At 36.4% G+C, this 25,758-nt stretch overlaps 1 protein-coding gene across 1 annotated transcript in view; it reads left to right on the top strand.

Annotated features, from left to right (window-relative positions):
• Positions 1-874: 874 nt before the first annotated feature.
• The window catches only part of LOC112046830 (RNA-binding protein MEX3B), an 81,952-nt gene continuing 57,068 nt past the window's right edge, over positions 875-25,758 (top strand). Inside the window, exon 1 of the mRNA XM_052886416.1 lies at positions 875-1,258. Coding sequence (XP_052742376.1) covers positions 1,015-1,258 — 244 coding nt within the window. The 5' untranslated portion in view covers positions 875-1,014. The remainder of the gene's footprint in view (positions 1,259-25,758) is intronic.

Raw genomic sequence — 25,758 nt, 5'->3', positions numbered from 1 at the left:
CTATAGACTTGACATTTTTTTTAATATGATGATTTTGACATTATGTTAAAGTTTAATAGTTTAGGTTACAAGGTTGATTAATCTTAGAGGTCCAAAATTCAATTTTCGCTGGTATGTCTGTTACCTAGGTACCTATATTAAGCGCATTTTCGTGCAAAAATTATGTGTTGTTATAATAAGCCTAAAAATAATTCGACTTCTTGTTAGTCAAGTAGGTACTCACTTAGTTAGGTACTAAGTCGTAGGTATAGGTTTCTTTCTAAAATTTTCAGTTGCACGGAAAGCCGAGCACTTCAAGCTTAATATATCTTTGTAGTGTGTAGGTTACTATAATGTTTATTTTGAAATCAATTAATTTGATAATTCCGTCTACTAAGGTAGTTTAGGTACCTTTTACCGTACCGGGAAATTATTGATTCCCCATTACTTAGGTTTACTTTCCAATACAGTAGTCATTCATTGCAACATATTTATTTAAACTTCTAAAAACCTGATAAACTTTTGACTTCGAGTACCTATTTGATAAGTCGTCGTAGTAGGTCGGTCGTTTATCATTTAATCACTACTTACGAAGTGTCGACTGTCGAGCGCGGTATAATTACCTGCGATGTGTCAACGGCTAGCGTGGAGTGCGGTGCGGCGTGCGGCGTGCGGTGTGCGGCGGTGCGGCCGGGCGGCGTGCGGCGTGCGGACGTCGCGACGGCGGCAGGGCGGGCGGAAGCTGCGTCGCATCGCATCCCGCCCGGCGAGCGGCGTGCGGTGGCGCCCGGTGCAGCGCGCCCCCTGCCGCCACCCGCCGCCCCGCGCCCCGCGCCGCGCCGCCCCGCCCCGCGCCACGAGGCGCGTGCGCCCGCCGGCCGGCCGGCGACTCAGTTCACCGCCGCGCCGCGACTCGAGCATACGCGTGTTGCGTTACACGATCCCACGCGGCGAAACGATCGAACGCGGCTCCACCGTACAAGTGACTCGAGAGGGAACCTCTCGTAAACCGACAAGATTGCGTCTCAAGTGGAAATGCCGTCGAGCCTGTTCGGAGAGCTGGGCGGCGGTGGGCTGGTGGAAGACCAGCGCGCCTACGCGCTCGCACTGGAACTCAGCATGCTGAACTTTGGGGATGCCCTGCCGTCAGCGAACCCGCTGGCGAGCCCGCTCGGATTCGCGCCGCCGCCCGACGACCGCGCCAAGAAATCCCAGAACATGACGGAGTGTGTGCCCGTGCCATCTTCGGAGCACGTCGCGGAGATCGTCGGCAGACAAGGTAGGCTCCCCGCACGTGCGCCGGCTTGGAGGTTATGTTCGATCTCCGAGCGGCGTTCGAGACAATTTTGTTTGTTTACCCGCATCGCAGTCACCGAGTGCCGCAAGTCCGCAGTCTCGGGCGCTGTACTTCGTAGCTGTAACTTTCATGCCGTAGATCGTAGCTTGGTAACGTAGGCGAATATACGTAGAAATCAAATAGACCGTGCATAATGAATAAACGATTGTGCATAGTGATTTCCCATGGTGCAGGCGGTCCTAAACGAAACGTCTCGATGCCACAGTGCGGCGAACGCCCGACCGATTGCTCTGTGAAAAAACTACGATCTCCTAATTAAAAGGCAGGGCCGAACAAAAAATTAGACCCTTAGGGATGTTGGTAGTTTTTCTGAAGAGTATCGTAAAAAATTCCGACAAAGCGGTGAACGCCGCCTTATCTGGGACTAATTTTTTGAAATGTGCACCGGATTTGCGAAAAAAACTAATTGCACGGTCGTTTGGTGAGATTCTTTCGTGAGTTATTTTCTCCACGTTAATGGCGTATCGTGTAGTTGCGGTTTTTATAGCTATCTACCCTCGTATCAATCATTAGTTCCACGCATATTTTTTCCATGCACCTTTTGCTATTTTTATTTTATAGGTTATTCATGCATGCTGCGAAAATGGAGCGTCTAACTATACCTAACATACGAGTAGCATTTATTAGTTCGTAGGTATGTACCTACTTATGTTACCTACCTACATAGTTTCTTTAAGTTACGTAGGTAGGTAGTAGATATTTCTATTAGTAAAGATTTACGATACAGACGAAAGTTCAGATAAAAAGGAAGGGTAGGTGGGTCCTACCTACCCGCGAACTACGAGTTTAATGTTGGCCACTGACGAAAAAACGGATCGTGTGTTGGTCGCGATGTGCATGTCATGATGCCGATCGCGACGAATACGTTACGATCAGTTTTATCGGACGTCAAGCCGTTAGCACTGCAGGCATGTGAAATTAATTGATCGTCAGTGGCTGACATTACGTTGTTTTAAGGTAGATGTAGGTACTTACGACAAAGAATAAGATCCCTGCGTACTGTATTTCTTGTAGGTATTTGGATTGTAAAAAAATGCTTTGCTTTTACCGAAGTTACCCATTCGCTATTTTTATAGTAGGTATTTAGGTAACTAGATACCTAATCCACGTGCAAGAGTGTGGTACGTGTAGGTAACTAGGTTATCGTTTGTTGCTACAGCTTGGGCCCACCACGCTCTAATACGTTGCAGCAAGCTTAGGGGCGTGGGCAGTGATAAAAATATCGAAACCATCCCCTTAACACTATTTCGATATATTTTCACTCCCATATCCCTAAGCGCACTGTAGACTTAATGATACTTGAACGTGTGTTGCTGTCATTAGTTTGTTAAATGTAGTTTTAAGTGTAACTAGGTAGATAGGTGGTACCTAGGAATTGAAAAAAAATACCACCAACATTTACCTTATTAATCATTTATTGACCTTCTAGTAAACCAGTTTCTTTTGTTAGCTGTAGTTTTCGAGTGTTTTATTAACTTAATTACCGAATTTTATCAGACGTACGTAGGTAGGTAGGTACATTTGCATTTATTGTGATCCTATTCTAGGTTTCAACCTACTAAAATACCTAAAGTTGCAAAATGTATTAGTAGGTCTTCTATTTTCGGATAATAGTTTAGATTTGGCTGTAATTGTACTGATAGATATGTTTGTGTGAAATTACAGGAGCGTTAGCAAAACAGTAACATTTTTGTAAAATATCTTCTGTCTGTAATAATTTAACAACGCATTTCTGTGGTGCTGACGGTCCTCTAGTTTTCATACGAATCTACATATACAAATTAGTCCAACGGTTAGCATATGCGGCTTCGGACCATTAACTTAAGGGTTCAAGTCCGTATTTTGTATTTTTCTTCTATTCAATTCTCAACAGCAGATTCTGTAAATCCAGTGACTCAGAGATCACGGTAAGCCTTCGATCTATGATATTATCATTAACATCTTATAGTGAACGTTACGCTAGCTACACACGATCATGTTAACCGCCTAGTCTAGCTGGCCTATTCACTAATTTGGTATTTATTAACAAACCTATTAAAATCAACTGAGAAATGTCATCTACATACTGTTGATTACAATATGTACGAAGGGTTGTCAGTAGGCAGCGGATGAAATTTGATAAATACAATCTCAATTTCGTACTAACACGCCTACAAATCGTATATGTCAAAATTAGTGAATTAGCCTGCAGAACCCTTAGGGATGCAGTTAAAATTTTAAAATATGGAAACCATACGAAATTATTTCCCTGCTACAAGCTTAAGCATCCTGCAAACTCAACGATAAACTTGATCGTGTGTGGCTAACATTGTGGAATCAAACATCACTAAGCCCACCAGGCACTAACCCCACTAGGAGTAGCGTAGTGGGTCCAAACCATAGAAGTTGGCATGCATATTGTATAGGCAATCTAAAGTGTTTTTCAGATAGCATGGGTTTTTTTTTAGATCGCAGCAAACTTTCATTAGTGAAACGAGCTATCACCTGCACCATCCTACATGAAACGAATTGTAAAATAATAAAATATATTTTGAACTCCACTTGGGTACTAACTACGAGGTACCTACACGTGTAGGTCAAACATAGCGAGTAACTTTTGTATAACTTCCTATGATCGAAATTGTTTGTTGAACAATTTCGATGTATGAACTTTGTACACGTGTACAAAACCGATGACAGTACCTAGTATTTGTATTTCCGTTTCAATTTTAGAATTCGTCCATTCGTCCAGGTACGAGTTTCTGTTTGTTCTTTTTTCTGTCGCTATTTCATTTCCTGGTATTTAAATACATACGAGTAGGTAAATACCTATGTCAGGAAAGTTAATTTTCATAATAAATTCTTCGGTTCAAAAAAATTAAAATAATTCTTTCAAAATCGAAATCTTAACTAATATTTCGGTTACAAATAGACTTCGAAACGACTGGACCGATTTTATAAATTCCTTCACATATGGAAAGCTACATTATCAGCTAGTAACATATGCCATATGTAACCCTCCTCTTCCTACGGAAATAGGAACTGCGTCGGTGAAATTGCGGGAAGCCTGCTAGTGTCAATAAAACTGATCATTGAATCGGTTTTTTGTTAACTGTTCCATTGGCCAGTGAAAGGCACACCATAATCAGTCTAGCCGTTTCGGAGATTTCCCAGAACGAACATACAGACAGACTACTAAGTAATATTAAAAAAGCTTAATAATCAAAACAACTTCGTAAACATCTAGACATGGTGATGATGATGATGATCAATTTGATGATGAAATCGGAAACCTACCACGGGATCTATAAAAACCTGTTTCTAAAAAAGTTTTATAGGTACTTGCACTGTGTGGAGAAAAAAAGATACTGCATTGAGAAAAGTTCGCTCTTTAGTAGGGTGACCACTCATTTTGTAATTCCTAGTACTTACTTAAAACTTTATAGTAGAACTTTTTAACTAATAAAAGGTGTAGTATGTGCTTGCTGTTAGACTGAACAGTAAGTTAAAATTAAATTCCTACTAAGTAGTGTAAAAAACAAAGTAATTTAATTTTCCAACTTATTTTTTGATAAGTATTTTTGTAGGAAAAGGGATCGAGCTTACTTTACAATCTATAAGTAACTAGCAGCTAGTTATACCTAACTAGAATGTTAGTTAATAATCAACCGCGTAGTTCGCGTTTAGACGACCGTTTAGTAGACTAGTTTACTATAAGTAAATCAATAGGTAAAGTACAAATAATCGATACGTAAATAAATGAAAATATTTTTATATTATAAATTGAAATAAAAATAAAATATCCAGTCTCGATTTTTTAAAATCGAATTGAGTTTCCCGATTCCGCAATTCGCAATCTAGCTGGCGCCACTAGCGCGCATATCCCTTGCTTTTTAATGAGACCCGCGATAGAGGAATTGCATACCGGTGAATGCCCTTTGACGTATGTACTCCTAGTCCTGATGCACTGGGAACGGATCGTTGCTTCACTTATTTATACTGACTAATTTTACCGACTGACTCTAACTTTATAACTAGTTTTAGCGGTTACTTCATAAAAACGGTTATTGTGAAATAACTAAATTATAATATTGCGCTTAAATAGTTTTTTAACTGATTCCCAAACTGGAGGTTTCATGTTCGTATGTTTTTTGTCTATGCTACTTACTCCTTAAATCCGTAAAATCTAAACCGATTACGATGGATCTTTTAAACCGATACGCTTACAAATTCAGGGCCAGAAAGAAAATTGTTATCTTCGAATATAGGTAGGTACCTACTTACTTTGCTACAGTTAACAGCTTTGTCTTTTGTTTCATTTTAGCCATATAAGTATGTATATTATATAAAAAAGATTGTAGATGCTTTTGGCTGTCAGTTACTTATTATTGGCCTGTCTAATTGTAACATTCCAACAGTATTTATAGACCAACAATTACTTTAATTACTTACGCACTTTAGTAACATGTTATCGCATTCCTGTAACCATTTACAGTATTTATATCCTTTTGTTACCACAGCTTGTGTGCCTTAATTACTTTTCTCATATTTCGCTTTAAGCTAATTAATTCTTATGAAATTAACACGTTAAACATTGTATAATATAAACATTAATATGAAATGAAAACATGAAACTTTAAATACTATAAACAACGGAGGTAAGTAGAACCCAACGATTCTTCGATAAGGCCGCTTGTTATGGGTTGCAAGTAACAAACATACTTGAAGCTCAAACTGCGTAACAGAACGCTGGAAACCTTTCCCAAGAACAATAATACAAAATTATAGTCAACTTGTATTTATACTTGTATCGGTTGCATTTCCAGCCGGCTCGTAAAAGCAAAGCAAAAAAACGGGCCAGCCGGGACACTTGCAACCTTGTCTAAGTCAACCACCGCGGGCTTTGTTCAGCCGAGTCTTGTAACGGCGACGGCCCTTTATTGCGACAAGGTGCCATCTGCGGAGCGTTTCGTATTGTAATGTAGGTTATATCGCTATATTTAGGTCTTTTCATTCCAACTGCTGGGTTTGTTTGTTTTAGTTGTGGTCTGAAATAGTTTTTAGTTTTGGTCTGGTGGTATTGGTCGCAGATACATATTAGCAAATCTATCTTACAATCATATAATATCTTCACTCTGACCATTTCAATTCAATTTTAAACCGTAGCGTCACTTACCGTAAGATACCTTTACATACATATATATATACATCTATGTTAGCGCTTTAATATAGGATCTCGAGTCTGAAATAAGTTACGGAAGTTAAATTAGCTTAGGGAACTTGCGAACGAAATTTTAAACTTTTAATATTGCTTAACTCGCAAAAAAAGTACCAAGAACATCCTTGGAATTAAAGTTGTTTCGGTAGTCTGGACAAGCACAATGGTAGAATGGTAGAAATTCAATACGCATTGAAGATTACTGAGGAGCTTTTGTTTGAAGGTTCATCATAAAGGAGGTTTTGCTGTCACTTAAATACTTACCTGAGTGAATTGTCCATGTTTTTTTATAAATATATTTTGTTGCCAACTGATTTAAAACTACGAAAGGATGTGGTTTGTCTGTATGTCAGAAGTTTGAGCCCGATTTTAACTTTTCAGTTTTTGAAGTTTAATCCATAATTAAGTTTAAATTCATGAAAAGTCTTTTACTTTCGGAAAGTTACGAAACTTTAGAATAGGTTTTTAGTTTCATTGACCGTAAAGTTAACGGTTACAATACAATCCTTTAAAAGTTCTAGTCATATCACGAAGCGGATATCGTGTCAGCTAGACAACAAAAAACTCGCAAATTCCTCAAGTTTTGTTTTAAAATTCTTGACAAAACATAATCACGACCTTATCCACGCATATAATATGACATGAATGTAAAATAAAGACATCCTTCGATCCATCCTCGCCTATTTGCGCCAATGTAGACCTTAATCCCCTGAAATAAGTAGGAGCCCGAACCACGTCTGTTTTTAACTTTATACCAATGACATGTGTTCGAGACAACGCAATATACCAAAAGGAGGTTGTTTAAAATTCTCGCGTTTACGCACGGACACGCCGTGACGTCACGTCCGGTCTCGGACTACCCGCAGCTCTATCGATAATGTCGATTGTCGATGTACGATTGTCTCGATGTCGATCGAACCTCCTGTCGGCGCGTTTGTTGTTTTGATTTGTAGTAGCGAGTCGTGCCGTGTTTTGCATCTTGTGAATTCGGTGTTTCGCCAGAGCTTTACTTTAAATTTAAAACCTCTTCGTAATGACATTATTAAGTCGAGGTACGTACACGCTTTGAATTGATTAACATAATTCGGCCGGAATTTGAATGATGTTGTCGGGCACACAACCGTTCCCGATCTACGAGTACGTTGTGTCGGTGAGTAATTCATCCCCGTCCGTCACGATCCGGTTTTAGTGAGGAGTCGCTAGGACCGGTTCCACATCATTGACTGCCAACCCCTCTTTAGGCCTCTGTTTACTTCAAATGTTGATAGCCATGTTTTTGTACACAATCAACTCTCGATTTTGACGTTATCCGTGCGTCTCGCTGGCGCGCACTTAGTGCCTGGGAAAATTTTGAACTAAAGTATAAACGAGTAAAGTTACCTCCAAGTTACGTATTACATAAACTGAGAACGAAAGAGAAAACAATCTAGTAAATCACACGTATGAGGAGCGTGTACTAAGATCACAACACTGGCTAGGCGGTGAGAGGAAATCAACGAGATTCGCAATGTACCTAGCCGGCGTGCGTTCCGGTCGACGCCACCACAGTCAGGGTCAAGGCTTCGGCTCCTTCTCACTTCTATACGCCTAGTACACGCGGGTTCGCCGCCCGTCTTGCTCTCTCCGTAACGAACGGAAATGGAGCGATACTAAAAGCGAACTTGATAAACAACCAGACATATTATGCAAATGATAGAAAAAAAAACAGGACTAACCTAGATTGTTCCATATCACTACAACGTAACAATAATAATGTACGTTTTTTACTCGACTGAGTTTATATTATGTTTATACTTTTATTAGAATTTGTTTTTATGTTTTACGTGATAGATTGAACTTAAAACTGAGCCTATTATGAAGAATTATTTATGAACCGTTAAAGAGACACACGAAAGTCCATTTGAATTACAATCTCTTCTTAAATATTTCTGATTTGTAGACGTTTAATAGTTCGTTTATGCATATTAGTTAATTTAAAACTCGTAAAGTCAGTATCAAAGGGGTGAAATAGCTTGTTAAACTGCCCGAGTGCTATTACTTTAACAAGATTACACAAATCTCTATCCGTCGACAGTTTTTGAATGAACTACTTCGACGTAAAAAAATAGAAGAGCATGTGTCCTCGGCGCGGATACGTCCCGAAATTCCACGACCCCGTTTTTTATGTAACTTGACAGATGCATTCTGGGACGCCGCTAACCGCATCTTGCGTCCTTATCGCGCTCACCAAAGATCTACGGATGTGTATCAAAGCGGGATGTTTTTAGGTGATATTTTAGTTAAGGAATAGCGGTCTCTTTCTCTCGCCGGTTCCCGGAGCGGTGGCGCCAACTACCTCGCTTCTGTTTGCATTGGACGCCAGTGTATTCAAACGTAGAAACATTGAGTTTCTTGATCAAATTCCTGTCGGGATGAGCTTGCCGCTTTGCCAGACGATCACAGCGAGTTGCAAAAGAATATCGTGACGTCACAGTGAGCTGGCACCCCCACGTCTGCGAAACTTAGGGACCCTAATGAATGACTTCCTAATTGCCGCGGTAGCACGAATAAGCCCGTAATCCGGCGCGAAACGTTCTCCTCCATTTAATTGTGGACCTTGAGCCCTTTTACTTCTGAGTTTGAAATCGAATGTCAGACGAATCGCTGCGTGTACTCGTGGACGTGGATTATTTATAGTGCTGTTATTGAGTCTTAAGTGACGGGAGACTGTGGTGGGGAATGGAGTCTTATGCTGCGTGGTTTGATGCTATTATCGCGTACCGAGGGTGCGCTGAAAAGCTGTTTTTTTTTCGTTGCGTGGGCCCAGTTGTAGGGCGACAAGTCGATATGCTTTCCGCACTAATGTTGACAACAATCCATCTCGGAGTGTCAGACGCCGCCGCGAATTACACTCAGTCCCATTTCGATTTACTCCTCGTCCACATAATAAAAGTCCAGCCCAACGCCATTATTGAGAACTATGCGATGGCAATTTTGTTCGAGATTAATTTATATGTTGTTTGTTCCAACTCCATTATTGTTTGGAAAAAAAGTCGTAAGTTTTTCTCGCCGCTTAATGACAGGATACGAAGTCAAAGTCCTCGGGCGCAGATGTGCGAAACGTAGTCGTCAAGAATGCGCCCGATCTAGCCACACAACACATGTCTGTAATCCTTGTTCATATTTCTGCTTCCATACCGACAATTGACATTTAACAGAACTGGAACTCGTTACTCGCCATTCATTAGTTATAGTTACGATACTTATTTTTAAACATTTTTCAAATCTTTGTAATAACACTGCTTGGATTTCGTCTTAATATAATAACATTTTGTTATTGCTTACCGACGACTACATGCAAATGTTAAAAATGGTTTAAATTTTAATTCGTTTTAGACTGAACAATTCTCATAAATATTATTTACTAGCGGACGCTCGCGACATCGTCCACCTGGAATTCAGTTTTTTACAAAACAGAAACTTTTTTCCGGGATGAAAAGTAGCCTATGTGTTAATCCTGAGTAAAATTTATTTCCATTCTAAATTTCAGCCAAATCGCTTCAGTCGCCGCAGCGTAAAGGAGGAACAAACATACAAACAAACTTTCGCCTTCATAATATTGGCGTGAACTTATGAACCTTTACTGCAATAGCGAACAGTTTGTTTTTATATGAACCCTTACATCAGTAGTTAGAACGATTTCTTTATGTATTAAAAAATTATCTCCTGTTTGTTAATTATATGTACATATATTTTAAATTGATATCGTAAAAATTTCTTCAAAATCAGTACAGTATTTGTAGTTTTTGGAACAACCGAACTACCAATCGCGTCAACTATGCACAGCTGGTAGGTTTTAGTACAATGTATTTAGCTAGACCTATCCATAGTGACTAACCAATACGAATTACAAACAAGTATAAAACGTACTAATAGAAATTAAAAATATGGAAAGTTTATAACGAGTAGATAAAGATTAGCATTTAACTAACGTCTTATAAATAAATGTGTATATTTAGCATTATAAGATCTCCTTAAATAAACAGGTATGCGACATTCACAGTTGTTATCGTAAAAGTTAAGTTGAACATCTGCTGTAACCGCCGCGGCCGTTGGTCACCGCACCTGCCGCTTGCCCTTAACTGTTAAATACGTCTTCAATTTATTGATAGCATTGCTAATGGATCAATTTGGTGTCAATGCTTAAGAAGTTTTAACGGTATTCGTTGGTAGGGTTCTGCCAATTTTTTTTAGTTGCTTCCTTGTTGTAACTTGTCCAGAAAGTATGATGTCCTGGTAATGATCCTTAGTCAGACTATGAGATTATTGAACTTATCTTTTTATAAAAAAAAATCTAATTACCTGCGGTCATCATGGGTCCGATTTTGGGGTTGTGAAAAAATTATATTATTAAAAATTTTCTTTTTTCAACGCTATAAATCTATGATATTGCACCAGTGTATCTGATAGGTTTGAGAGAGATCTTCTTGATTATAATTTTTACAGAGGAAATCAAAAGAGAAAAACTAAAAAAATATAAATTCTCAAGTTAACCACACTAATTTACCCTGTTTTAGAACAACGTCGATTCAGTGCTCCAGAAAAGCAGTTTTAAAACTAAGTGTTAAATATTAACAGAGCAGCGTTAAAGATTGGCAAAGTGTTAAATATTAACAGAGCAGCGTAAAAGATTGGCAAAGTGTTAAATATTAACAGAGCAGCGTAAAAGATTGGCAAAGTGTTAAATATTAACAGAGCAGCGTAAAAGATTGGCAAAGTGTTAAATATTAACAGAGCAGCGTAAAAGATTGGCAAAGTGTTAAATATTAACAGAACAATGTTAAAGAATAGACCGGTTATACATTTTTTAATTTGCAAAAAGCTCTGCTGTTAATCTGTAATCGCAGATAACATTTAAATCACTTGTTATCAGGCACAGAGCTTTAAGCGGATTATTGCGGGCTTTAATATGGCGCCCGAGTCCTGACAAGATAACTTTGGGAAAAAATATATTTGCTTTTCAGAGCTCTTTATTCGCAATTAACAGACTTCCGCGACTTTGACCACGTGGAATGAGATTTTATAACCGAAATTATAAAAGTAGGTTTTGTAATTTACCTGTGTCTTAATAAATAGTTCTTTGAATAACAATATTTCGATTTTTATCCTTACACTAGCTGACGCCGCGCGGTTTCATCCGCGTGGTTCCCGTTCTCGTAGAATACAGGGATAATATATAGCCTATAGCCTTCCTCGACAAATGGGCTATCGAACATCAAAAGAATTTTTCAAATCGGTCCAGTAGTTCCTGAGATTAGCACGTTCAATTAATCAAATAAACAAACTCTTCAGCTTTATACAATTCAATCACAATGAAAGAAAGCCCGTAATGTAATTTCATTTAACGTGCAAAAACTAAAGGAAAGTAATTTGTAGGTACATTTATACTTTTTGAATAATGCTTGAAAATCAAAAAATACACAGACAGACAAACATGATGATGATGAAGATAATAATATGTAAGAGTAAGAGTGATAATACAATTTTAAAGGCGATTAAAAATTACTTCTTAAATGTCCTTTGTTAACGAAGCAACGGAATGAACTGCTTATTTTTTTTTTGTAGAAATAGGCAAAGAGCAATATACTTTTTGGTCTCACATTAATTAATAACATGGGGTCTTTCCAACTACTTCCGTATATTTCATTTGACTGAACAGTCGAACCATGCGAAAGGTGGCACACCTGGTGGTTATTATACCTATATGTTTAATCCATTGTAAATTAAATTACTTCCTACATTCGTGTTTTAAATTATAGCCTGTTCTTTTTTACGTTATTAGTCCTACACGTTCTCCTTGTTTTATTCGATAGTAAAAATTACAAATAATAAATAAGTTTTCCTTGTTTTATTCGATAGTAAAAATTACAAATAATAAATAAGTTCTCCTTGTTTTATTCGATAGTAAAAATTACAAATAATAAATAAGTTCTCCTTGTTTTATTCGATAGTAAAAATTACAAATAATAAATAAGTTCTTCTTGTTTTATTCGATAGTAAAAATTACAAATAATAAATAAGTTCTCCTTGTTTTATTCGATAGTAAAAATTACAAATAATAAATAAGTTTTTCTTGTTTTATTCGATAGTAAAAATTACAAATAATAAATAAGTTCTTCTTGTTTTATTCGATAGTAAAAATTACAAATAATAAATAAGTTCTCCTTGTTTTATTCGATAGTAAAAATTACAAATAATAAATAAGTTTTTCTTGTTTTATTCGATAGTAAAAATTACAAATAATAAATAAGTTTTTCTTGTTTTATTCTATAGTAAAAATTACAAATAATAAATAAGTTCTCCTTGTTTTATTCGATAGTAAAAATTACAAATAATAAATAAGTTCTTCTTGTTTTATTCGATAGTAAAAATTACAAATAATAAATAAGTTCTCCTTGTTTTATTCGATAGTAAAAATTACAAATAATAAATAAGTTTTTCTTGTTTTATTCTATAGTAAAAATTACAAATAATAAATAAGTTCTCCTTGTTTTATTCGATAGTAAAAATTACAAATAATAAATAAGTTCTCTTTGTTTTATTCGATAGTAAAAAATACAAATAATACATAAGTTCTCTTTGTTTTATTCTATAGTAAAAAATACAAATAATAAATAAGTTCTTGTTTTATTCGATAGTAAAAATTACAAATAATACATAAGTTTTCCTTGTTTTATTCGATAGTAAAAATTACAAATAATAAATAAGTTACTTATAAAGAAAAGAAAAATACCAAAAAAACAAAATGCCATCGTGTAATAACAATTGTTCTTGGGTTTTATTTTTTGCTAAACATTAAACAAAAGATCTTTTCACAATTACGTTTCTAATTAGGACACAATACTGACAACATTTTTAAAGGAAGCCTTAAGATTTCTTTTGGATTCATAAAAAAGTTTGCTTTCGTTTTTTTCCGGTTATAATAAAACAAAGTTATTTAATTTTGAACAGAATGTTACGTTTAGTAGTTACTTAGATATACCCGTGTTTGTGTCTGAAACTAAAGTAGCGTTAGCAAAACAGAAACATGTAATTATAAATTATCATATCATGTAGGTGATTGCTAAGCAACGGCTTTTAGTAATTTAGTTTTGATGTCAGTCGCCGCCTATATCACTACACACACTAATTTAATAATGCATTTCTGTTGTGCTGACGTCCACTGTGTAAACAACACACAGTGACGTGCACTTCATAGTTGCATAGACAAAATGCATACCCTGAGAATTCATTGTGTTCCTGTATTGGAAGGTGGAATTTTCCATTTTGTACAATTTGTACCTATGGTGCATACCCTTGTTAAAAACCTTGTGCACGCCACTGATTAGACACGCAAATACTTTACCGCTGTCACCTTACACCTACATCAAAAACTTAACTGTCTTCCAAAAATAAAAGAAATACAGCTACTCGATGTCGGTGGAAGTAACCCTAAACTGGTTGAACTATTTGAGTGTTGCTCAAAAACATAATAAAATGTCGTTAAAAAGGGCACCAAAGACCCCACGGGACAGCTGGCGGTTCAGTTGGCTCCGTGAGAAACGGTCGGCTAGGGCGCGAGCGAGCGCATTGAGCTATACTATAGTGCAGTGGCGTGCATAAGTTTGTCGATCAGGGTATGCACGAGTCAGAAAATTAACCAACCTGGGAAAATCTTCATTTAAAAAGCTAACTATACCTATAATAACTGCAGGTCTGTAGTCAGCATTACTAAGTAGCGCTAGGCTTGGCAGCACTGGCGTCTCCCTCATGTCTTTTCACTTGTGATTTCAAGATACTCACGTTGTAGGTAGGGAAAACAGAAGTTTGCAACTACTAAAAAAAACATTAAAAATCTAGCAAAAGGTTGCCACGAAGTTAATTGTCTGGCGTCTAGAGACATGATCCTCATAATATTATCCCGTAAAAAATAAGTCATATTTGGACTACTGACGACTTTGGCTTCTAGCCATGTTACACATCGATTCTTTTTCTACAAACGCTAACCATTCGAAACCAAAAAAAATGTTGGGAATGGCATGTCAGATCGATAAGATATCACATTACTTATACAAGTAGACAACGAATGTTATCCCCATACATTTATTAGTTTTCAAATCGTGTATTTGTAGAAAGCAAATGGATGTAATTTGACTATTGGTTCTGGACCCTCGAAGCCGGCTACCTTTTAAAGTCGATTCCTTAATTGGCTACTATACTATACCTATGGTAGACATGAGCTGAAAAACTTTCAACCTTCATAAAACGAATTAAATTTGCCTGTCACGGACTTTATTAATAAAATGCCACGTATCTGAATTTTGTTCGGATATTTTCACTTTGTAGGAGTAATTCGGGTTAAAATTAAACTGTGATTCTACTCATTATAAATAAATAAGGTCGTGGTTAAAACACAATAATTATAAAACTGTAATGGAACTATAGTGCATCACACAGAAAGACGAAATTTAATTTAAACGTTTTTTAACCCGAAAACCGCAGTTAAAACCGCGGGTACAACGAATATAAATAAATGTTGTACGAATATAAATGATCGACACAATATTTAAAATGACCTTAAAACATGAAAAAGCCTCGTTTCACCATAACCGTTTCCTACATTACCGCAGCAGTAATAACTCGTGAAATAATAAGCGCAATAAATAATATTTATAGTGTAATTATTGGGTTACGTGATTTTGTGTTTTCGTTGATTGCTCATTTCATTATTTTCTTGAATGTATAAGTATTGAAATTTTAAAAAAAATCTCACAAAATTATAGGTATTATCATAGACGTAATGAAAAGTCCAGACACCATCTCTTCCTCCGCCTAATATTCGCCTACACCAAGTTTTATTATTAGAATTTAAACTTTATTTCTATGGGATGCCAAAAATAAAATGTCACTAACAACGAAGTTGCCATGGAAATGAGCGATGCCATATGGTTGTAACTTTACAAAATGCAGAGGCTGATCCTGAATTAATAAGTGATACACCCCAATTCTGCCAGTTCGCATAAATACGTACACGCCGACTCGCACACAGATGCACATATGAAGACAGACCGACCGCGATTAATTTCCTAATTCTGGCAAGTCAATACACTTAACACTCAGTCATTGATACTCGGCGCCATAATAGTGCTTCAGTTGTTTGACATCGAGATACCGTCTGCCTATTTTATTAATCTATGGATATTTAAAAAAAAATACCGATGATAATATATATTTGTGAGTTAGTCATCTTTTCTGAGAGCTTCCGAGGCGTGTACTGCTTAAAAAACAGAATAGCTTAACCTCCTCCTTTTAGAATAAAATAAAATTTATTTGTAAAACCTCCATTTTCCTTTCCATCTATACTAATCTATACTAATATTATAAAGCTGAAGAGGTAGTTTGTTTGTTTGTTTGTTTGTTTGTTTGTTTGTTTGTTTGATTGAACGCGCTAATCTCAAGAATTACTGGTCCGATTTGAAAAATTCTTTCAGTGTTAGATAGCCCATTTATCGAGGAAGGCTATAGGCTATATATTATCCCCAAATTCCTACGGGAACGGGAACAACGCGGGTGAAACCGCGCGGCGTCAGCTAGTGTATCATATATCTCGATAAGCTCCTGATTAGACAATAAAATCATATAATAAACTATACTTCGTCTACGACTCAAAACTGTTCTAATCGCAATTTATAACGAACCAAACGGCCTAAACGGTGACTCACTCGATGTACTAGAGTAGGTATATACCTAGTAGTAGGTATCACAGCCCATACGTTAGCTATATTACTACGGATGCAAGGTTATCAAACCGTTATCGCTTTGGCGGAAACTTGTAACTAATTGTTCCTGGGATTGAGGAACGGTACCAAATGTTACATTGTCCTCAATTTGAGCAACACTTCTTTGCGCAATACGATGAAAAACGCGTTAACGCACTTTCTTGTTTTAACGCATCTCCTTATTGAAGACTAACGCACGCGAGTGTATCCGCGTAAAATTTAGTTTTCAATAATCTCCTGATATCCATTGCTTTTTTTTGGATTAGAAGTAGCCTATAGGTATGTTGCTCAATAACCTCCTCTATCTTACAGTGAACGTTTTATTAATATCTGTTTAGCCGTTCCAAAGATATACAGATATTTAAGAAACAGGCAAGATTTTTTTAAACATCTTTTGGTTTAGTGTATATATAAGCACTAAATAAAACAGTTATATTTGATAACGGTAAGATGTCGTGCAGAAACCGAAAGGGGTGTGGATTTTCATTTTCATCCTGATCCTAATAAGTTAGTCCGCTTTCATCTTCTATTGCATCATTACTTACCATCAGGTGAAATTGTAGTCAAGGGCTAACTTGTAAAGAATAAATAAAAAATGTCTATTAAAACAGGCGTTACATTTTTTAGTCTATGACAATTTAGACCTTGAACTCAATATCAGTTGTCGTTAAGTGATGATGCAGTTTATAAGTGGAACTCTTACTTGGAAGAGGTACAAAGATTATTCTACCCTTACTCAGTCGGTTCTTATGGGTCATTATATCGGAACGCTAAACTAAATCTATTAGTGCTTGCCTACCACCACACCAGACATAGGTCAATTAAGAAACTATGAATATAGTTCTAAATTGACTTGCGCTGGCGTCGAACCCAGGACATCTATTGTATAACAAATAAACCACAAATAAACAAATAAACAACTGCGTCAGAGAGGTTGTCGTTTTTTTAACAAATTTATCGTTGAATGCATTACCGTTTTGAGGTAAAAATAAATACTTTAATTGTTCGATTAACATTGAATTTTCACTGCCAAAATAAACTAAATCTTTTAGTCTGTTATGCCATGTTTTTCCACCTTCTCAAATGGACATAAAATGGAAACTAATAATTGTTGAAATATATACCTAGTACACATGAGACAGTGAAAATTAGCATGAAAAAATTATGTTCTTTGACAAAGCTCGTTAAACCGTTTTAGTTATTCGAATCTCGCGGTTTCACCCGCGTTTCCTTTCCCGTGGGTATACAGGGATAACATATAGCTTTTGTTACTAATAATTTAAAAAATCGGTTTAGCAGTTCAACCGTGAAAGCTTAACAAACAAACATATTCGCGTATATTAACTTTCGCGTTAATAAAAGGATATGGATTTAGGTATGTTGGGTAGAGAGTGGAGGCGATTTATATAAATTGTTTTTTGATTATAAGATTGATTGTGCGAGTCGCGCCGAGTAACTCCCCTTGAACCACATTACCGACACTGGTACCTCATTGTTTTTAATGTCATTTACATAAAGTACGTACACGCGTAAACGCCTTCCTTCGCCATCTCAAGAATCGTTTAAGTGTAAAAAGTAACAACAGAACACAATAATAACACCACTTTTGAATGAAATAATAATCAAGGTGCCTCAAGAACACGTTTGCCCAGTAAAGGGACAAAGGCATTTCTATCTATATATTGTAAAATTCTTTAACACCGCAACAAAAGGTGCCCTTTTTCTCGGGAAACATAACTGTAGGTACTCTAAAATGACCACTGAAAAAAACGCCGCCTCAAAAGCTCCGGCCGCTTATTAAGTCTTGGGGGTTTTGAATTCCGGTGAGAGTCTACCTGTTCTCGATTGTTACCTGCAATAACGCGGGTATTGGCGATAAATTAAAGCAAATTATCACAGATACTTTAAGATCGATCAAGTCAGATACATAATTCATTCGTAAGAATAAGAAAGATTTTAAACATGTTACTTTTTACTCAACTGCTTCAAAATGCGGCAAAATTAGGTTTTTAGTTAGAATCCTACTAATATTATAAACGCGAAAGTTTGTATGAGTGTTTGTTACTCTTCATCGCCGCAACTACCGAACCGATTAGGCTGAAATTTAAAACGAAGATAGATAATACCCTGGATTAACACATAGGCTACTTTTCATCCCGGAAAATACACGGTTCCCGCGAGATTTGTGAAAAACTGAATTCCAAGCGGACGAAGTCGCGGGCGTCTAATAGTTTTATATAAATATAAAACCTGGCTGTGTTTATTGTGGGCTCTTCTCGGACCGAGGCGCAGAACCCTTGTAATTTTTCGAGTATTTAATTATTATTACCATTATCTAATAATAATTATTATTACCTGACTAAGCCTAATTGAAACAAATGAATTTTGATTTTTTATTTTATAGATATTGTAATTCTTGTTTTTCTCTTTACAGTAAATTACGCTTAAGCAGTCGGATTTTTTTGGTTTTAAGAATAATATTTTTATTATTACATATATGTTAGTTTAATGTTAAAATTAACCCATTTTGAATGTCAAACTAATCCGCTTTTCATGTTAAGGCATGATTTGCCCACTAATTTGTATTGATGTAATGTTTATCTATCATTTTATTTGATTCCAAGTGTGTTATATATATTTTAAACTTAGTTGAATTTCTTGCTTATACTGAAAGAAACAAACCGACAAAATTGTATTTTCCACAACGTGTCTAGAATAGGGTTAGTGACCCCGATATGCCAGGGGTGAGGCGTAACTGAATATTGTTTACTGCGGATAGTGAACGGCTCAAATTACTTTGATTGACGCTGATGCACTTTCCATTTTTTTTTTCACAATTTTTCTCCCAGGTGGTAATAATAATATTCGTTAGTCAAGATCTCACATACGAAATTCTAATTAGAAAAAGTATCTTTTTAGCATCCTATACAAGTATTACAAAACTGAAGAGTCGTTTGTTTAGTTGCGTGCGTTTATCTCAGGAACTTCTGATTCGAATTGGAAAATTCTTTCAGTATTGGATAACCCGTTAATTGAGGTTGTAAGCTAAGGTAATATTGGTTAGTGTACAAATACAGTCCGAAAACTACTGGACCGATTTGATAAATTCTTTCACCATAAGAATGTCTTGTTATCATTGTTTAAAAGACGTATAATAAGATTATTATGGAAAAAAAAAATCTTTAGATAAGACTAAAATAGATAAAACATAATAATATTGGTAATTTGAGACAGCTTAGGGCATAAAAGCTGCTTTTATTTAGTCCTAGGGCATTGCACAAAAAGCTTCTTATTGTCTAGGACCTATTCGTATGTGGTCTGTTGTTTTTTTTACTATATTTTTTTATGGTATCAAGTATGTGAGTACCAGAGGCGCAGACGACACGCGGAGGTAGTCGCAACGGCGCGTAGTGGGTGGCGACCTCTCGTGTAAACCGATATTTCCCTCGTGAAAATGTTCAATGGCCGAGTATCGAGTTGCCGAGTGGTGCGTGTCGAACCTTTAGATTTTCGTTGCATGCTGGCACATTATTTCGCGTCATTAATTATTGTGTACGGGTATCTTTTTTTAATTTTTTGCTCTGAAACTCTCATACGCCACCTGCCGGTGTAATTGGGTAAATAATTGTCGTAGCATAGCCTTGTGTCGTGGAAAGAGGCCCGACTCGCTCACCTTCACTTTTAATGTGTAACTTCATGGGCGCGGTTAATAAACTTAAATCTAATTGTCTTTATTATAGTCTGTAGAACGTTGAAAGCTTTTCAGTAAGTTATCTTTACCGCACGCGGTTTTTTATAACTTTTAATTTTAAAAAGAAGGTAATCATATTTTAATACCTTTTTATTACTTATTAGTGTTCACTATAACTTCAAGAATGCAATTATTATGTAATAATAATAATATACAGTAAATTAATGACGCAACAATTGCCCTAATGGCTTCATCCTTCTGGACGTCTCTTAATATAAAACTTCACGATCCTTTACTATAAGTACTAGTATATACTTCAGAGGGGGTCTCAACTGTTTTAGCTCCTATGTTATATTTCATCATAATCATTACTTCTTTTCCTCATTTAGATCATCTCTTATGGGAGCGGAGATATTGAGCTTTTACCCACAACGCTGCTCCAATTCGGGTTGGCGAGGAAGCTTAGGTAAATGAAGTTTTGACTAACGATCCCTATCCCTATCAGACACAGAAATTGACGATAATAACCGATATAAACGGATTAACGTGCTCTTAAGGCACGGGCATGTAACACTATTGATATACCAGGGAGCAACTACTACTAGGACCTCATAAGCTAACCATTAGGCAGTTATGTACTAAATGTTAAACATCACACGTCATGCTACTTTCTTCACTATACCACCAGGTGACGGAAACGCCATCTGCCGGTCCGTTTTTGTAACGCCAGTTTCGTATTCGATTTTTGAAACGGTTCGTTACTTGTATCCGGCACGCCGCGCTGGAGCACGTATGCTAATGCGTAAGTAAAAGCGCGTAACACATCACAAGACATATTGTGCAGTGTGCGGTGTCACGTGCCGTCATACATGGACTATTTAGGGCAAAGGTCCCCCGCACACGCACAATAATATTGTCAGTATTACTGTGCATGGCTGAATAAATAACCCTCAATAGCTCAACGGTAAAGGGGCCTGCCTCATTACCGGGAGGTCGTGGTTCGATCGCGCCCTCTATAGGTATGGGTTTTAAACTTCTTTGCAAGTAACCTAACATCTTACACTGCACCGTCACTTAGCATCAGTTAAGATGTCTTAACTTGTCATTGAGTAAAAAAATACCTAAAGGGCAGAGGGTAATACCCAAGTAATACCTATTAGTCTTCTTTTGATAAAATTACGTGCCCTCTACAGACGTTTCATGTAGAACGGTGCTGGTGACAGTTCTTGAAAGTTTGCCGCGATTCACGATAATAGTACGTATTATGAACGTCACAGACGACTGTCACCGTGCCCATGCTATCTGAAAAATACTATAAATAAAAATACGAACAATTGTAAACTTATCCTTGGTTTTATGTTTACCTTATTTCCTTATTTTAAAGAATTATTATTTGTATTTAATCTATAGCATTTATTTAGGCTATATACATTTAACTTGAGTCTGTCTATCTATCAAGGATTTCAATTATAGTACACCATACCTTTGGGAAAACCAGTTGAGTCAACATCTGATACTTGTTTACTTGAACTATGAAGTTGTAAAAGCAATTAAAATCACTTAATACCTATCGCTGGATGATTGATTTATTTTGTCAATTTATAACTTCATTGCGTACTATACTTTATTACGCATACATTATATCTAATTTCTCATATTTGCAGTTAATCGCGAGGTAATTAATATAAGAAGCAGATTGTTGTTTTATAGTGTCAGTAAAATTGACATATATTATTCTTGACAGATGTCAGTACATAAATAATGAGTCCTTCACCCGATAAATTGTATAAGAGACGTGTAGGTTTAATAAGTAATGTTTATTATTTTTAGTAGCAGAAGCGAGAGGTCCTGGATTCTACCCTCAGTGTAAAAAATTTGGTAGTAATATTTAATATTTTTCTATTTGTTTGTCAATATTTATGTGTCATGATTTCCTTTTTTGTGTTTTTCATTTCATTTCATTTCAATTGCAAGAAAACCTTCATAATCGTCAATTTAAACTACTTACACAACATTTCTATACAATAATGTAATTAACAGAAAATCCTGAATCATTCGATTCGAACGCGCAGCTAATAAAAACTTAAAATGGAGAACTTAGCTCGGAATTTTCCTTTGAAATGTTTTCCAACTAATAAGGTAGGAAGGATTCTTCGAAATACCCACGTGTTACTAAATAAAGACGATTTGTATTTGCGCTTTTGATTATTTTTTACCTAGATATTGGATAATATTGGAAGTGAGCTTTTCTCTTACTATTCTCGGAATTCCTGGAGTTTCTAAAGATTAAATCATTTTTCTTACGTAAATTCCAAGTAAACGAGGTGTTAATTTTTTTCTTGCAGAAACTCTTAAGATATTGTTTTTGAGAACAATGCGATTACGGTACAAATGAAAACTCACAAATCGACACGCTTTAAAAACATACAGACCTTTGACGTTTCAAAAGAACCCGTGAAAGTTCATTTGAATAAAGAACAAGTACCGAAGTTCATAACTTAATTTCACTGATGAAAAATGTGGGAAAGCATTCACTGTGAATTGAAAAGTAACTTAAGTTGAAACATTGAGTTATGGGGATACACGCAGACGAGGAATACATAAATGCAAATGTATATCTACATGTGTTAAGTTTACGAAACGCCGTCTTGAGGCCACACGACGCGTAGACATCTGCCGTTCGCACCTGCCGTCGCGCTCCAGTCCAAACTCCAGTTTTTACAAACGCGATTGCCTGATAACTCATGATGGCCTGGTAGCTTTTTAAATTATTTCCAACGTAACTCGTACATCAGAAAGGTACATCAACGCATGCGCGTCTCGTTCACACAATAACATATTTTAAAACAACTTCATACATTCAATACCTACTTATATACGTTACTTGCTTCTTTAAAGCAGTTTACTCTGCAATTGACACCTGCAGCCTTTTGAAAATAATACATTACAACCACGCACTTCGCTTACCTACCTGTATTAATTGACACTTCTATAAGCGAATATCTTACTTGGTTCCTCGCGTAGTTGTAAATACTGTCGAATTATTGTCTAGTTTTCTGAATAAGAGTGTTAGGGCGACAATCATAAACAAACTATAATATACCAATAATATCGAGGGCTGGCCAAGTGAAGCACAGGGCGAAAGCGAGAGCGGTAGAGCGGCATTCCTTGCTAATAATCCTTACGATCGGCTCCGGCCCGGCGCGAGGCGCATCGATCCTCGTGCGGCAGGACCTTACGTTTTAGGCATAACAACGCTTGGTAGTTGCTCTTAAGACAGAGAACTTTAAGAGTTATATCAGCGATAGATACGACGAAATATTTTCGTTTTTCAGTAAGAAATTGAACTGCCCGTTATAGTTGTGCATACGTAGCTTCAGGGTCACTGAATTGATGAAACTTTTTGTGTGTTTTTGATTTACAATTACGTTACAATATGTATTTTTCCTCTAAGATATGAAATGCGTTTTCTACCTGGTTCTGTGCCAGGCCAAAACGGTGTGTATAGTCGGACTATACGAGCTACTGTACTAGATATATGGATGGTTTAAAAAAGCCTCTCTACCGTTAAGATGAATCTCTTGTCATCTCATCATCTTCAGACGTATTAGTTTTCCGGAACGCGCGGGCACACGATCGCCGCCAGCCGTTCAATTACACATCTCAAATAAATTGGGCACTCGAGCTTTTTCTTATTATAAAAGCTATATTATCTTATACCATATTGTATAGTTAGTACTGAAACTTTTCCACTGTTTGAGCAAATAAATTAGATTGAATTCTGTCTTTTAATAACTAAGGATGTACGCAAAACTGAGGGTTGATTGAACAATCAACAATAAACAATAAAACAAACAAGTCTAAGTTCACAAATATTGGTAAGTAGCCATCTAATAAGTCCATGTGCCTTCAGAGCTAACGATTTGATATTCGATAAAGCTGATCGTGTGTTGGTTACGATCTGCATGATGTGCATCATGCACTTGCTAGCGCTGCAGGCACGTGTACTTATTGGATGGTGAGTGCCTAGAATTAGGTAAATGCCTAATAAGTTTGCGACTGTATTCCATTATTGCATATCTGAAGATCAGAAAATGTGCTTAAACAAAAACACTGTAATTTTACTTTCACGTACGCAGTTTCTTTGTGAAACACCAAAAAGCAATATGGCGGCGAACAAAGGTGCTTTCGAACGATTCCGGAGCAAAAAACGAGATCGCCTAAATGTTTGAAATAAAGGATTGAGAAAAAAAGAACGATTTCCTCGAAGCGTTGACCGCTTTGCCAATTATAATAAAATCGTCCAATACCGCCAGCGGAGTCGCTAAGTTCTTAGCGTTTTAGCATACACTTAGTTATGGGCAATCGAGATTATGTTGATATGAAGGTAAACACGTCAGAAATTAAGCTCGCGAATTATTTTACGATCTGAATTAGCCGCCTCGAGGGTGGCACTTACATATTATACTTGACAGTTATAAGTTTGTTTACGACTTCAAAATATGCACTGTATACTTAGTTTTGATTTCGGCGCTCATTAAGGCCGGCTCATAACTGCAACACATTATTTGGTGTGCTAATCAATTTTAGACTTTATTCCAATATAAAAAGAAATAGTTTTATAGGAACGATTGCGATACGCTATCCTCGTTAGATGTGAGCCCGCCTTTATTAGTTTTTAGGGTATTTATTTTCTTGATTCTAGTAATACCCGAATCTTATACAAAAGGACCAAACATGACCATGACCAGAGCCTGTAGCCATATAGCGAGTCGATTGTCTACAATCGCAAATGCTTCGAAAATTAAAAAATTGTATGGGAATGACATTTTGTTATCGATAGCCCACGTGATCAAGTTATCTATCTGTAATTTTCAGACATTTTTTTAACATTTCGAAGCTTTAGTATTTGTAGAAAGTGAGACGTCACATGGCTACAGAACTGAATTTGAAAAGTGATCCAAAAATCGACTCAAATATTGATTAAGATACTATACGTTTTTATTGCATAAATAAAACACTTCATTCTCGAAAATAAGTATCAGAGCTGTAAATCAAAAATAATGTTATTTTATGTCTAGATTTTATAAATTAGATTAACTAATTTTAATCATATTATCATGTAGTTACAAATTAATGTTTTGCTTATCAATGTAATACGGCATACGACTACCCTCTAGTGGGTGAAACAGGGGTGAAGTAGGGGTGAAAGTATCCCCGGGGAACTGCCGGCTGACACGCCCGTCACTGGCCACTGAGCACTATTCACACGGAAAATGTATGCATTCTCCATTACTACGCTATTAACTAATGGTTCACCCCCAATTAACCGGACGTTGCACGTAATACTAAGTGATCCACTCTGAACTTTGACTGCTCGAGAAACTTTAAATCCATTTTACTCCTTTATATTAAAGGGTATATTTTAAGCAGTAAAATATACCCTTTAATATATTTTATTCAATTTACATATATATTAAAAGTATTCAGGGTTGAAAAAAAAACAACATACTTTTCAATAACGACATTATGATATACGCACATAACTGTATTACTTTTATTTTATGAACTTTTCATTCTATATCTATAGCAACTTTTTCGGAACCAAACGACTTTTTAATCAATCAACCATTAGTCATTACAAACTTTACGTTTGTAAAGTGCTTGATAACTTAGTCCAAGATCACTTGTAAACGTAAACGATCGCGAAATCAATAATTTAAACCGAAAATTCGGT

The sequence above is a fragment of the Bicyclus anynana genome, chromosome 17 (assembly GCF_947172395.1).
Source record: "Bicyclus anynana chromosome 17, ilBicAnyn1.1, whole genome shotgun sequence".
In the NCBI taxonomy this organism is placed as follows: domain Eukaryota; kingdom Metazoa; phylum Arthropoda; class Insecta; order Lepidoptera; family Nymphalidae; genus Bicyclus; species Bicyclus anynana.
This window is presented reverse-complemented; position numbering and strand designations above follow the sequence as displayed.